This window comes from Rhinopithecus roxellana, chromosome 9, assembly GCF_007565055.1.
Source record: "Rhinopithecus roxellana isolate Shanxi Qingling chromosome 9, ASM756505v1, whole genome shotgun sequence".
Classification (NCBI taxonomy): domain Eukaryota; kingdom Metazoa; phylum Chordata; class Mammalia; order Primates; family Cercopithecidae; genus Rhinopithecus; species Rhinopithecus roxellana.
In genome coordinates this window covers 73,463,492-73,479,798 of record NC_044557.1, presented here as the reverse complement: position 1 = coordinate 73,479,798, position 16,307 = coordinate 73,463,492, and the positions used below count along the sequence as shown (strand labels likewise).

Sequence of the window (16,307 nt, the reverse complement as noted above, 5' to 3'; positions counted from 1 at the left end):
TTCCGTTGGCAGGTTGTATATTGGGCTATGCAGTTTAACCTACAAACCGGTAGATGGTGCTTATTAGTAACAGCCAATTGCAGCCAGTGCAGCTGGTATATACTTAATCCTTGTTTACTGGGAGAACTCTCTATTGCCTCAGGCAATGGGCTGATTCTTGGATTGCACAGTTGTCTGAGCTGCCTGCTCAGCCCTGGGGATTGGGTGCCAAGATGGGCGGGATGAGACTGGGCAGATCTGCCTACAGATCCCCCTGTGGCAGGTGTGGGCACCAGCGCTGAGGGAGAATCTACCTGGCAGCCATTAAATGCCTACAGGCGTGCCTAAGTGTGGAGCTGAGAAACACCCCCAGCCCCACGTTCTCTGGACAGAGTTTGGGAGATGGCATGAACTCCTAATCTAGGAGAGCTACAGGTGCCTGGAGCTCTGCCTGGGCAGGGAGCAGAGAGGGCCCCTCTGTATGAAAATATTTGCACAGGAAATGTAGGTTAACTCAGGCTGTTGCAACAGGCAAACAGGTGCTTTGAATGCCTGAAAGTCTGCCTGAGTGTGAAGCAGAGAGGGCCCCCCTACACCAGATCTATGCATAGGAAATGTGGGGCAGTTCAGGCTGCCCATCGGGGCAAGGAGGTGCTTTGAATGTCTGGAGGTCTACTTAGATGTGGAGTGGAGAGGGCCCTGCTGCACTGTGATGTATGCACAGGAAAGGTTGGGGTAGTATGGCCTTTAATTTATACTAAAAGTGCATGGGATTTTGCACATCCTTCCATTCCCATGATCTGGCAGAAGCTATCCATTGAGATATTATTATGTAACTGCTTTGCTAGCTTTTCTGGGTAACATATTTTGTGTTCTTTTGAACTAAGGAATCACTCTGTGTGTGTGTATGTGTGTGTGTGTGTTTAAGGGAAGGAGTGAAAGAGGGATGAAGGGAGGGAGAGAGGGAAGAAATGAGGATAAAGGATTGCTATCAGTATTTTATGAGTGCTTTATCTCCTCAAGCATTAGGTAAGTCTGGAAGGGGAAATTTTCATGTTAATTACTGCAAATCTGTGAGTGAAAATTCCTCAAAGAGATCTGTGCATATTTGTTTATAATTACATTTTGTGAGATAATGACTAGTAAATATACTAAAATTCTTTTAGATGGGTTTTGTGTGTGTGTATGTTTTCTCTAATTTCTTATTACATGATGCGTTTTTCTTTTCCCAATAGAACCTCTGTATTACTGGCAACAGACTGAAGATGATTTGACAGTAACGATAAGGCTTCCAGAAGACAGTACTAAGGAGGACATTCAAGTACAGTTTTTGCCTGATCACATCAACATTGTACTGAAGGATCACCAGTTTTTAGAAGGAAAACTCTATTCATCCATTGATCATGAAAGCAGTACATGGATAATTAAAGAGAGTAATAGGTATTTTTATAATTTTAATATTCTATTATCTTTTTTCTTTTTACTCTTTCCACAGTTGGATACATCAGAGATTAGTACAATAGTTCTGTCTGTATTACTGGTTACTTTTCTTAAGATATATTAAAAATATAATTACTGTGTCAAAGAGCATGTTTCTAGTTGAAATTAAAGATAACAGCATAATTATCACTTGGAGAATATGGTAGTGCTTTGTTTTACCAGCTCTGGATACAATAATAATCATAGGTGAAAATGGCTATTTATTTTAAATTGCACTTTTTCAAACTTTTTAATAGAAATAATTTTTTTAACTTTAATTTGCTGGCTTGATAATATATTTCCATTCTTTAAAATTTAAAATATACAAAAGGATATAGAGTGAGAAGTCTGCCTCCAACACAAGCCTGTGGGTCACCCATCCTCCCACTCACAATCAGTGTTGTTACATTTTTGCATACATTCAAGCACCACACATACATTTTTCTTTTCTTTAAGGAAAACTACTTTTGGCGGCTAGCTGCAGTGGCTCATGCCTGTAATCCCAACATTTGGGATGCTGAGGTAGGAGGATTGCTTGAGGCCAGGATGTTTGTGACTAGCGTAGGCAAAAAGAGAAAATCCTGTCTCTAACAACAGCAAAAAAGTTTTTAACACATATTTTACACAATTAAACATCTTGGTTTTGTTCATTTGCAATGATAAATCTTAGGGATCTTTCCATAATGAATATATAAAAATTATTAAATTCTCTTTTATGATATGGTATTTTATTCTGTCAACTGCACCATCATTTTAGACAATGAATCCTCTATTGTGTTAATTTAGGTTGTTTTCAATAATGTCTGTGTATATACATATTATTTCACATGTGTGGAAGTATATATGAAGGATAAATTTCTAAAAGCAGAATAATTAATATTTCTTTGTAAGTTGTAATTTTTTCTTATGTAAATTATCCATTTACATTTCTTTTGTGAATTGTGTGTTCAGTACACAAAGCCATAAAAGAAATACGTAATGGTCAGGCACAGTGGCTCATTCCTATAATCCCAGCACTTTAGGAGGCTGAGACAGGTGGATTGCCTGAGGTCAGGAATTCGAGACCAGCCTGACCAACATGGTGAAACCCCGTCTCTACTAAAAACACAAAAGTTAGCTGGGCATGGTGGCGGGTGCCTGTAATCCCAACTACTTCAGAGGCTGAGACAGGAGAATTGCTTGAACTTGGGAGGCGGAGGTTGCCGAGACCGGGCCATTGCTCTCCATCCTGGGCAATAAGAGAGAAACTCCATCTCAAAAAAAAAGAAATACATAAGTTAAACTTCATCAAAACAGGCATTTTCTGCATAGCAAAATTAAAAATTTTTGTTCTTCTAAAGATACCATTAAGAAAACTAAAAGGTAAGCCATGGACTGGGAAAAAATATTCACAGTACTCATCTTAAACGAAGGGTTTTCATTCTTAGTGTATAAGGAAGCCTTACAAATTCATAATAAAAAGAAGCCAATTTTTTTAAATGGTCAAATTATTTGAATAGACCTGTCACAATAGAAGATATGTGAACAGCTTGAACAGCTAGTAAGCCCATCAAAAGGCAATTATCATTAGACATTAGGAAAATTAAAACTAGAGTGAGACACCAATACATAACTAAAACTTTGAAGAGTGACAGTATCAAACGTTGGCAAGGATGTGGGGCACCAGCAACTCATTCGTATCTGGTGCAAGTGTAAAATAATAATACAATCACTTTGGCAGACTGTTTAGTAGTTTCTTATCAAGTTAAACATATACTGATTTTTAATCTAACAATTCTACTCCTTGATGTTTAACCAAAATAAATGAATGTATATAATTTTTTGTTTTTTCTGAGACAGGGTGTCACTCTGTTGCCCAGGTTGGAGTGTAGTGGCACAGTCACTCAGCTAATTTTTTTGAGTTTTGTAGAGATGGGGTTTTGCCATGTTGCTCAGACTGGTCTCGAACTCCTGACCTCAAGGGATCTGCCTGCCTCGACCTCCCAAAGTGCTAGGATTGCAGGTGTGAGCCACCATGCCCAGCTGAAAATATATATTAAAAAACAAAACATGGCTCAAGCCTGTAATCCCAGCACTTTGGGAGGCCGAGGCGGGCGGATCACAAGGTCAGGAGGTCGAGACCATCCTGGCTAACACAGTGAAACCCCGTCTCCACTTAAAAAATACAAAAAAATTAGCCGGGCGAGATGGCGGGCGCCTGTAGTCCCAGCTACTCGGGAGGCTGAGGCAGGAGAATGGCGTGGACCTGGGAGGCGGAGCTTGCAGTGAGCTGAGATCCGGCCACTGCACTCCAGCCTGGGCGACAGAGCGAGACTCCGTCTCAAAAAACAAAACAAAACAAAACAAAACAAAACAAAGCCAAAACAAATTTGCAAACATATATTCAGAGCAGGCACACTTTCAAAAGCCAGAAACTGGAAACATCTCTAGTGTTACTGAAAAGGTGAATGGATAAGTACATGTGGTATATTCATACAATGAAATGCTACTCTGTCATAAAGTGCTAGCAGTAAGTAAAAAGCAATATGAATGAATTAAAAACATGTGAGTGAAAGAAACCAAAGACAAAAAATCGTACTGTATGATTCCACATATGGAGTTCTAGAACTGGCAAAACTAATCTATGGTGATACAAATCAAAACACTTGTTATCTCTAGGGTATAGGGAGATTGACAGGAGAAAGGTCACGGGAACTGCCTGTATGGTGGAAATAATTCAGTATCCTCACTGGATTACAAAGGTGTATGCATTTGTCAAACTCAGTAAATTCTACACTTAAAATCTGTAAATTTTATTTATAAATCATACCTCAATTAAAGGAGCAAAACTATCTTTTTAAAAAAGATAAAGTGTCTTATAAAACTAGAACCCTTTGCCCCCCCATTACTGTGCCATTTTGCAAATCTATTATTCCAGGCAATTTATTCCCTAATTATTTGGATTAATAAAATTATTTTCTTTTAATTTAAATCAAGTCTTAGTAATTATTAAATTCAGTGATGGATTAATGAATAGAGTTAGGCAGTTAATTTTTTAAATCGTCAGATTTGGTCAGAAATGAGAAATGGTTGATTTAAAATATGACCTAAATCTTGTGCTTTAAGTTGATGTTACATAGAGGATAACTTAGATGTTTTTACACAAAGTATAGTTCTTAATTAGTAGTATATGATCCATGTGAGTCTGATACAAGTCTCAATCATGAGCGTCTAAGACAAATATATCTAGCTCATAGAAAGTTTGGAGTTGTAAAAGCAAGTATCTTACATTTCATTAATGAAGACATTTGGTGATTTTGTTACACTTTTTAATACATCAAAAATAATTGCTTGAAAGGTTCTTTTAAAAGTATTTTGTATCTCCACATACTCTATTTAATTATGTTTATGTGTATGTGAGTCACATTTACAAATTGGCAAACCAACTAGAACATATTGTTAAATGTTAGTCATCACACAGTAACCCAGCAAAGGTCTAGGGGAATAGCTTGACTTCATGTAAGTAGTTCAGCATTCAGTGCATCAACATAGATCAGTATTATTTTTCCATTAAATTTGAGGTGTTTGATTATTACTTTGTGTTTAAAAAAGATAATTACAACGTGGTGTAGGTGGTATCGTTAGTTTAAAAACACGATTTTCTGTACTTGAGTAAATTATTTGTACCTCTCATTTTCAAAAGTTATTGTCTCACTTTTTAACTAATCTGTAATTTATTATGTTTGGCATTGTGTGGGCTTTTTTTGCTTGGATGGTAGCATACAATACTAGTTTTAAAACGTATAAATGCAGTCTTACAAGAAGGGTGCACTGATTAGCTGTGCAAGTTAGTGATGGTTTGGAAATTATAACAGATTGTATCAACTCTTTCAGACCTCTTTAGGTAGCAACTAGTTCACTGGGTAAATGTTCTTTAATAGTTATTTATATATATTTTTTCACTACTGCAGAATAGTGCAGTAGTGAAGAACATGGACTTAGAGCCAACTGCTTAAATAGCTTGTGACCTTGGCAAGTTGCTTAACCTCAGTACTTTTTTTTCTTACTTGTAAAATGGTGATGATAAAAATATTTCCAGTACTTTATTTGGTTGTTGTAACCAGTGAGTTAAAGCATGTAAAGTGCTTAAGACAGCACCTGACATATAGGTAAGTATAAGCTATTGTCATTATTACTATTACTATCATCATCATCATCATCATCATCATCATCATCATCATCATTATCAAGATTACCTTTATCCTGAGAAAATGTAACTAAATCTCGGGACCGGGCACAGTGGCTCACACCTGTAATCCCAGCACTTTGGGAGACCAAGGCAGGCAGCTCACTTGAGGCCAGGAGTTCAAGACCAGCCTGGCCAACATGGCAAAACCCTGTCTCTACTAAAAATACAAAAATTAGCCAGGTGGGCATGATGGCGTGTCCTGTAATCCCAGCTACTTACTTGGGAGGCTGAGGCACAAGAGTCACTTGAACCTGGGAGTCGGAGGTTGCAGTAAGAGAGATTGTGCCACTGCACTCCAGCCTGAGCAAGAGAGTGAGACTCTGTCTCAAAAAAAAGAAAAAAATGTAACTAAATTTGGGCTTTTATTGTGGTAGTAATTTTCAGTGCTAATGATAAGTACTCATATTATTATTTTGTATAGTCTCTTAAAATAGGTAGTTTCAGAAAAATGTTAAATGCTGTCATTCATAAGGTAGTGATTATAACAGTCTTGAAAAAGAACGGCAGATAAGTTTGCATGTCCTATTTGATAATTATAATAGTTATTATTGTATTCTTGCAGTTGTGTTCCAGGGCATAAGCTAATATGGTACACATGTATGAAAGATGGCACATGGAAAAGGTTGCTTTGTTGTGGAATAGCTATCACCACTCCCCTTTTCTGTTACAGCAGTGGGTGTTCCCAAAGCATCTTACTTGTGTTTTCCTTCCTATTCCAGAGGAACATGGGCCAACTTACTTCTCCTCCTATGTCCATAGTCTGCCTTGACTCTACTCTCTTTCCCTTTCCTGCTGCATCAGTCCTTGATCTCAGGGTTCCCTGACAGGCCATTTTTAGTACATTTGGAATTATTTAATTGTTTACATGTACAGAATTAGATTTTACATAAGTTAATAGAGAACACATTAACATCTTTTTTCCCTGTATTACCAAAGTTATTTTTTTTCCTTATTTCTACTTTTCAATTATTTAACATCTGTATTTTAAAATTAAGATTTGCATTCATTTAATCTGCTTGATCTTTAGGTTAATATTAAGTTCAGGAACATACTGCACACCAGTACTTTCTGGATGACCTCACTCTTTCCAGCCAGTTCTCTCTTCAGGCCATTTGATGTACCATTTCCAGTGGTACTTTCTTTGTTTATTAAATCTGGACTATTTGCCATTGGATTATAGGTTTTCCATCACATGCAGAATTTAAATGAGCAAGATTTTTGGTAAACCATCCTGTGGACACTGGAGGGTTCTTTCTATAGAAGATGGGAACAAACAATGTTTGTTACTGATTGTATAATTTGTATAATTGCTTAATGTAACTTTACTTTTCTCATTTAAACTTCTAGCTTGGAGATTTCCTTGATTAAGAAGAATGAAGGACTAACCTGGCCAGAGCTAGTAGTTGGAGATAAACAAGGGGAACTTATAAGAGATTCAGCCCAGTGTGCTGCAATAGCTGAACGTTTGATGCATTTGACCTCTGAAGAACTGGTAAGTAGTTGAAATACTAGTGTGACTTTCCAAGGGTCCAAAAATATGTTATGTGAAGATTATGCCATGCTTTTCAAACATTATTTTGCTTTTCCTAATGTAAAAGATACATATCAGATGCTACTGATCTGAGTGATGTTTGAATACGGCTTAAGTTCTAATATTTATTTCTTACACTATGTAAATACATACATATATGTGTAGTCATACTATATAGAGAGTTTGCCTGCATCTGTGTATGTGTGTGTATATATTGTGCGTGCTCTCTCTCTCTCTCTCTCTCTCTCTCTCTCTCTCTCTCTCTACATGTATTCTTTAGAAGAATCAACTGACCAGTGCTGGTAGGACAAAAATTATGTTAAAATTTATTTACTAAGAATCTACTTATCACTAAAATTTTTGAGGCGATTTTAGAATTTTGCAAGGATATATGTATCATATATAGTAATTTTTTCTTTGTAATGTAATTAATTGTGATGATTACAGTGACACCACAATACTTAATCATGAGGTTGAATATGTTCCCACTCTGATGACGTGTATGATCATGTTAGGAATGTGAACAAATACAGCAGTACATCAGAATTTTAAATTGTATGTTCATTTTCTAACAATGATATCAGCATATGAAAGATGTCTGGTTTATTGTCATCTTGAATTATAGAGATGAGGAAGACTGTACAAAGTATTGTTTATACTATAATGTTAATTGCATCCTAAGATAGAAAAAAAGGATTAGAATATTGAAAGTGAATGTCTCTATCAAAAGGAAACATGGCCAGATAGAGAAACCAAGTTTCATGTTTGCCAGTAGTAATTGAAAATTTCAGGAATCACTGAAACTCATATATAGGACTTCTAAACTTTGATTTAATAGCCCTGTGTACAACAAACCATACAGGCTGCATTGCCTTATATTCACTCATTAAGCAAGTATTATGGTGTTAGGCTCTGGGGATATAATAACAGTGACAGTATTGGAGATGTGTTTTGAGATTATAGATAATTGCAGTTAACTACTTTTTAAACTTGATGGTTTCAGTGGAATATTAGTGTTTATGAGAAAGTTATTTATGCCTGAACACCAGTGTGTTTGTTACATTTTGAAAAGACAAACATACAATCTTATCTGCAGCTGAAGGCAGTTTTGTTTTTCAAATATTCATACTTGCCTTACTGCAGTGGTTAGAATGTCTTCTCCACAGCTATGTAGAACTCTCATATGGTAAAAGCAGACATTCTTGCCTTATTTGTGATCTTGGGGAAAATAATTGACTATTTTATCATTAAGAAGGATAGATTCTTTTTATTACATTGAAAAAACTTTCTTCTGTTTGTAGTGTGCTGAGAGTTTTTATCATGAATGATTAAGAATTTTCTACATTGGTGAGATAAGCCCTTTTTGGTCAGGTTTTTTGTTTTGTGTTGTGTTGTTTTTTACCATCCTTTTCCAGTTTGAATATCTGGGTTATTTATAACTTTGTAAAATGATTAGGGACGTGTTCTATTTGTAGAAGAGAATGTATAGAACTAGTGTTATGTCTTAAAATGTTGGGTAGAATTTGTCAGTAAAACAATCTGGACCTTGAGTTTGCTGTTTTGGAAGGCACTTAATGATGGTGCCTTAGATTTTAATGTTTTTAATTTCTTTTAACAGATACAGGTCTAATGTGAGCATCTGTTTCCATTGCCTTTGTTTTTCAGTTTTCCATTTCTTAATTTCCATGTTACATGTATTATGTTCTTCCTTTTGTTTACTAGGAATTTATTTTGCTTTTTTGTTTTCTGTTTTTGAAGGTGATAGCTTAGTTGATTTTTGAACTTTCTGTTCCAATGAGAGCACTTAATGTTGTATACGTCCTTCTAAGCACTACTGTAACTGCATTCTCTAAATTTTTAGCCTACCTTAATTCCATAGGGATTGATTTGATTCAATGCTGGGCTTCGGTCTTTTACATGGCTGATTTATTCTATGTTTATTCTTACACCTAAGGCAAAACTTTTCTTTTATCTCAACTAAAAGCTTAGTATGTTTACCAGGGCTTCTCCTACTGTGTGGACTCTGAAGTCTAATTTTTGACTCCCAAGCACTTTAATACCCCAAACTCAGCTTTTTAGCCCCTTATTTGCTGCTTTCCGCATTGTATTTTTCAACTCAGTTTAAAAATCAGTAAATGGTCCTTGGAAAGCAACATAGCATTTGCTATGTTGAAGTTTGACCCTTTTCTCTGCAATTTCCTTTTCTCTCTAATCTTGTCCTGTGAAGCACTGGTGATCTTGATAGTCCTGAACTTTTAATTTTTTCTGCTTCTAAAGTATGGATAATTGGAAGGTGAAGGGAAGGAGAAATCTGTAGGGTACTTTCTCTATTCTGTTGGACATAGATATCTCCTTGAGACACTGTGCAGAATGGCATCAACTAACCAGGAGATTGCTGGTGGTGCCCTTACAACCAGTCACAGCAACCATGATTGTTCCCATTGATATTTAGACTACAGACAACAGCCACAACTAGGCGGTTCCATATTCCAGCTGGGACATGGACACACGTTGAGTATGTAGATCTTCTAGAACTTCCATCCATTTAGTTTCAGATTCTCTCAGTTCATTTCATTAAATGTTTAATAACATGAGAATTAACATAACTCTGTATCTTAGCAAACTAGATGTTTACACATTTGGTCAGTTGTAGAATTGTATTTCTGCTATATGCAGATATTGTATAATTTATTGCTTAATTATTGTGATCCTGTTACTCTGTGAGGTATATAAGACCAGACAGTGACCCTTGCATTGAAACAAGGGAACATTTAAAAATTGCTTTTATGAATTTATTTATGTCTAGTTTAGGCTTATTAACAATATTTCAGTGTTTCTGTTTGGGTAGATATTTGTGTGTGTGTGTGTGTGTGTGTGTGTATATTTAGTGATTCTAGAGGTTACATCTTTGACCTTATCACCAACTGTCTTTAAAAACTTATCACTTCATCTATAATTTAAGAAATTTATATTTTCCTCTCTTCTGTTCTTTGTATTATTATTGTCTTACATTTTATATTAAAATTAATATTACATTGCTATTTTAGCTGTAGTCAGTAATTCTCTTTTAAAAGAGATGAAAAATGTGGAAAAAAAGGTTTTTCATTTACTCTTATATTTGCCTTTTCATCTATTCTATATTCCTTTGTGTTGATTGACGTTTTCATCTGATGTTATTTTTTTCTGGCTGGAGAGCTTTTTTTAGCATTTTTTTCTAGTGTGGATTTGCTGGTGGTAAATTCTCTCAGCTTTTTTCTGCAAAAATATTTCTCTTTTCTTCCCTTTTCTAAAGTTGTTTTTGTTATGTATATAATTCAGCGTTGACAGGTTTTGTTTTGTTTTTTTTTTCTCTTACACTTTCAAATACACACCATTGTATTCTGGCCTACATAGTTTCTGATGAGAAGTCAGCTGTCTTTGACATCTTTGTTCCTCTGTAAATAATGTATCTTTTCCTCCCCTGTCTGCTTTTAGGAATTTGTTTATTACTGCTTTTCAGAAATTTACTTATAATGTGACTTATTGTGGTTTTTGATTTTTTTTAAAAATCTTCGTTGTGCTTGGAGTTCTTGGACATTCTAAAGTGTTGGCCATTACTTATTCACAATTTTTTCCCCATTCTTCTTGCCCTCCTCCAATTACCCATATGCTAGACCATTTGATATTATTCCATAGATCACTGAGTTTCTCTGTTTTTATGTTTTGTCTTTGTGCTTCATTTTGTAGTCACTATTGCTATTTTTCAAGCTCACTGGTCTTTTGTCCTGCAGTGTCTAATCAGCTATCTGTCACATCTGTTTTGCTTTTCATTTCAGATTTGTGTTTTTATATCTAGAAGTTCAGTATGGTTCTTTTCTTTCATCTCTCACTTTCTCATGTTTATGTTTTCCTTTACATCTTTGAGTATATGGAGCATTTTATAATACCTGTTTTCATATCCTTTTCTGCTGACTTCGTCATTCTGTTATTTCTGTTTGTGTGATTATGATTTTATTGGTCATGGGTTTGCAATTCATTTTTAATTACTGCTGTAACCTTAACATTTTTAAAGATGAAGAAACCCATTCCCTTGTTTATTTGTTTTACTTATTTACTTATTTTATTTTCTGGACTAAGAATCCAAATCCAGATAAAGAAAAACCACCTTGCAATGCTCAAGAGTTAGAAGAATGTGATATTTTCTTTGAAGAGAGCTCCAGTTTGTGCAGATTTGATGGCAATACATTAAAAACTACTCATGTGGTAAGTTACTGATATTAATATTTTTATAAAATTTTGTCAATAGTTAACTCAGATGATGATTGGCCTGTATATGTTTTTCAGAGACACTTGATTAGCAGTTATTGGCTTTGATAAGTCTCATCACTCCATAAAGTAGCATCTTTTCATACACTCAGTAAAACAGTGTTGTATAGTTTTGGTATCACTGTATATTGATATCTTTCAGTTTGCGCTTTTCTGGATGGGTTTTTCATATATAATTGTGACCCTATAATGTATAATAACTTCACTTTTTTTTTTTTTCATTCAACATTATGAACTTAAGCGTTTCCTCATGTTATTTAAATGTCTGGTTTAATGGTTGGATTATACTATGATGTTGGTCATGTCTGCATGTAGTGATTCTACCCATCACAGTAAGTAATAGCTTTTTAAAAATACATTATGATGGTGCTATTTTTAAAAATCTCTGTTATCTGAAGCCTTTTCTATTTCCAGGGAAATTTATCTAATAACAAGTAACAGAATTCAAATTAATGAATCATAAGCCTCTGACAAATTGATTACCACTTCTATTTTTATTAGTAATGATTGCAGTTATTGCCTGATTCACTGCATCTTCACCTTCACTTTTTTGTTTGATCATTACTAATTGGTGTGCAGAATAAACTTGTGGCAATTTTTTTTTTTTTTTTTTTTTTACTGTCAACTGTTTCATGTAATAACTATTTCTTTTGTGAAGAAGTTTTTATTTGTCTTAGTGTTACTTACCAATTTGTATGACGTGTTTTAAATTTGAATAATGCCTCTATATCAAGTGAGTTAATTTTTTTTCTTCTTTTTCTATTTTGGAATATTTTTATTCAACTCATTAATTCATCTGGAATTTGTTTTTCCTTTTCTCTCTTGTGTGCCATATATATATATATATATAATATTTTATATACTGTGTTTACACAGTGTATAATTACACTGTGTTTACAAGCTTTGACAGATTTGTATTAAGATACTGAAGAAGACTGCCTGGAGTGACTTGATGCAGTAGATGTAGTTTTTTTTTTTTTTTTTTTTTTTTTTTTTAATTTAGAACTTTATTAGACCTTCCTTCTTAGGGAAATCCTTAACCGTTAGTTATTACTACTAAGTGTGTGTTTCATGGAGTTGTTTCTGTGAGCTGGGTGTCTCAGCCAGTTGGTGGCTAATTTAGAGCTGTACATATAGAAATTAGTGTTATTACTGAAACCAGAAGGAAATTTGGGAGACTCATTCTAAGCAAAAGCAACAGAGGAGATTGAGAACAACTTGGTCTTTTGTTTCTGTTTTTAGACTTGTTAGTCTTTGATACAGGTTTCAAAGGCTCTGTTTTCAAGAAAACCCTGAAAAATTTCTGCCAAGTTTGCCCTGATGTTTCTTTGTTATGTAGAGGTTTGGGGGAAAGTGTATTCTACCAGAATTCATGTAACCGAAGTTAAAAGTGTCATGGGAAGCTGGTTTACCAGGTCTGAGTTCTGGCCCAACATCTTACTGACTGAAAGGAAATATAACTGTTCTTCTCACTCGCTGTCCCTTCCTGGTCTTTTACCAGCTTTCTTTAATGGCTGAATGTTAATTAGCACACAAAGAAGTTGTAAAATGAACATTTCTAGATTATACCTATATGGATAAATGAGGTGGAATGGCATAGGACCAATGGCTAGGCAGAAGTACCATTTGAAGCTGTATCAAAATTAAATATTTGCTTTTACAATTAATTTCTATCTCTGCACTGCTCTCTTCTTTACCACGCTTTAACAGTAGTAAGTTCTAAAAAGCACATGGATGACATTTTACCAGTGTCCTCAACACCTACCAAATGTTCTGATTCATGATAGTTGCTTAATACATTTCTGTAGAATTATCTTTTAGTGACAGTCATTAAATTTAAAAAAATTGTTTCAGGTCCATCTTGGATCTCAAGAAATGACTGTCTTTCATTTTCTCCCTTCCTCCTCAATTAATCTTCTAATTGAAGAGTAAGCAGTATTCTTAGTCAGATTATTATATCCAGGCTGGGTACTGGTCAAAACCCCAGATTATCAGAGCTGTTTCGAGTTTTTAGGAGTTTTACTTCCTAGCTGTTGTTTAGTTTTGACATAATCATATAGATGATTCCCTGAATTGTGATAAATAAGAGCCATCACATAGCTACTCTTCTCTTTGTTACCTTGGGTTAAATTTCAAAGAACCAGTTTCAGGTGTGACTGATAGAAGCCTCTTGAATCTGACTAACTGGAGATTATTTGTTCTAATAATGAAGAATCTGGTTGTTCTTCTTAATGTTATACTTTTAGGTGCTATAACTCTTAGATACTGTTTTCTGCCAAACTTTTACAGGGAAGGCAGCTGTATCTTAGGTGTCATAAAATGCTGTGGTTTAAACTTAGCTTCCCTGAAAATTTCGGTTCATCTTAGTACTCCTAAATAGTGTTGATCAGTAGTTTAATGATGGTCACTGAGATACCCCCAGTTAATGATACATTTCTTCATTTCTTATGTTTGAGCATATTAATTAAAACCAAGGAATGGCAAAATAAAAGCATTATTACTGATACATTACAGTACAAAAGCTTAGTGGATCTACATACTAAGTCCTATAATTTAGCAGATTTAACTATAGTCACAGGCAATGTTAAATCAGCTCTGGCTGCCCCTAGAGGGGCAGTGGAAAACTCTTATTTCCTGAGCCCTCTAGCTCCTTATATGAAAAAGTGATAAAACTGAGAAAAATATACCGATTTTTCTTACATTTAATGATCAAATGTGACTTCACTCCTCAGGAATTTATAAAAGCTAGAATGTTATAGCAGTGGATCTTCTCAGTGTCGTAGATCAAGAGTGGGGAAGAAGTCTAATATATAATAAACAGGGACAATCTTTCCAACGTCAAAGAAATTCCATATTTCATCTTCTTCATTTTACGGATTTATTAAGACAAGCTGAGATAGATGGAGTTTATATGGGATCAGAGAGAGAGTCAGTAGTGGAAACTAGATCTCTTGGGCTGCCAGTATGCTTTCCATAATTTTCCCTAAACCAACAGGATCATAAATTTCTCTTTGGAGATCCTAAGCTACTACAGTTCGTCCTTACTTCTGAATAAATACAGTTAGTCTTACTTCTGTGTTCCTAAGGAATGTGAACAATAGATTTCTGTGGTAAGCAGTTTCTATTCTCATAAACTTAAGAAATAAACAATCCTTCATTGTACCATAGCTTTTATTTGATGAGATATTTCCAGCATTTTGTACATACCTTTTTAACTAATCACATTTCAAAGTTTAATTGCTGGTTTAACTTCAATTAGTGTATAATTAAACTAAAGATTCTCATCTTTGTTTCAGTTGGATTTGAAACCAAACTTTCTTTTTATAAGTATAAGCCCTTTATGGTAGAACAATTTTTATTCCTTTGGGTATATTGCTGGGTCAAATGATAATTCTGCCCTGAGTTTTTTGAGAAATCTCCGAACTACTTTCCACAATAGCTAACTAATTTACATTCCCATTAGCAGTGTATAAGCATTCTCTTTTCTCCCCCATGTCACCAGCATCTGGTTTTTTTTTTTACTTTTTAATAATGGCCATTCTGACTCATGTGAGATCCTAAACACTGAATACATATGGACACACAAATGAAAACAACAGACACCAGAGCCTACTTGAGGGTGGAGGGAGGGAGGAGGATGAGGACTGAAAAACTACCTGTCGGGAACTATGCTTTTTACCTGGTTGGCAAAATAATCTGTACACCAAACCCCCATGACACACAGTTTACCTATGTAGCAAACTTGCACATGTACCCCGAACATAAAAGTTAAAAATTATAGGCATTTTGATTTTTATATTATTAATTTTTATATAGACAAAAATGCACTGAAGTAAAAATGCATAAACATATATGTAGAATGGATACTCATACAATGCTTGAAATTTGAAATTACCTTACATGGGAAGGTTAGTATATTCCCTAAGAGTTTTAGAAAATAATGCTATAATAAAAAGGTCAGAACTCTATGTTTTAAATGACAAGTATCCCAAAATATGTTTCCTTTAAAGACATGGACATTAGGGTTAGAATTGCCATTTGGAAAATAAAATGTTAAATAAATAAATGAAGCAGCACAATAAAAGAAATATTAAATATCAGAACTATTTAATATTTCTCTGAAATATTAAATTGGTCACTAAAGTGTAAAGTGCAAATCAGAATTCAGATAGAATTGAAGATGAATTATTTTTACTTCTCTCTAAGAGCTGTCAAAATGTTAGCCTCTGGCCATATGGTGACTATTGAGCAATTGAAATGTGGGTAGTCTGAATTGAAATGTGCTATAAATGTAAAATACACTACCAGATTTTGAAAATATGAAATACATAAAACATAAAATATTACTAATTAGTTTTTATGTTGAAATGATAATCATTTGGATATGTTTGGTTAAATAAAATACATTATTCAAGTTCATTTATCCAGTTTCTTTTTATGCTTAAATATGGCTCCTAGAAAATTTAAAATTATGTATGTGGCTCCCATTTTATTTCTGTTGGACAACACTGATCTGTAGTAATCAAATTATATAGACTTGAATGACCAGAAGGTGATAGGATATTTTTAAGTATTAGATTATGGTGAATTTCTTAGATCAGATGATATTCATCTATTGCTTAAGACAGGGGTCCCAACCCCCCAGGCGACGGACCTTACAGGTCCCTGGCCTGTTAGGAACCTAGTTGCACAGCAGTAGGTGAGCAGTTGATGAGCTCCGCATCCTGTCAGATCAGCAGCAGCCTTAGATTCTCATAGTGGTGCTATTGTGAACTGTGCATGCAA

The 16,307-nt window shown here is 34.7% G+C and overlaps 1 protein-coding gene across 1 annotated transcript in view; it reads left to right on the top strand.

Annotated features, from left to right (window-relative positions):
* The window catches only part of NUDCD1 (NudC domain containing 1), a 91,471-nt gene that overhangs the window by 49,918 nt on the left and 25,246 nt on the right, over window positions 1-16,307 (top strand). Inside the window, exons 6-8 of the mRNA XM_010363093.2 lie at window positions 1,215-1,419; window positions 7,034-7,178; window positions 11,334-11,459. Coding sequence (XP_010361395.1) covers window positions 1,215-1,419; window positions 7,034-7,178; window positions 11,334-11,459 — 476 coding nt within the window. The remainder of the gene's footprint in view (window positions 1-1,214; window positions 1,420-7,033; window positions 7,179-11,333; window positions 11,460-16,307) is intronic.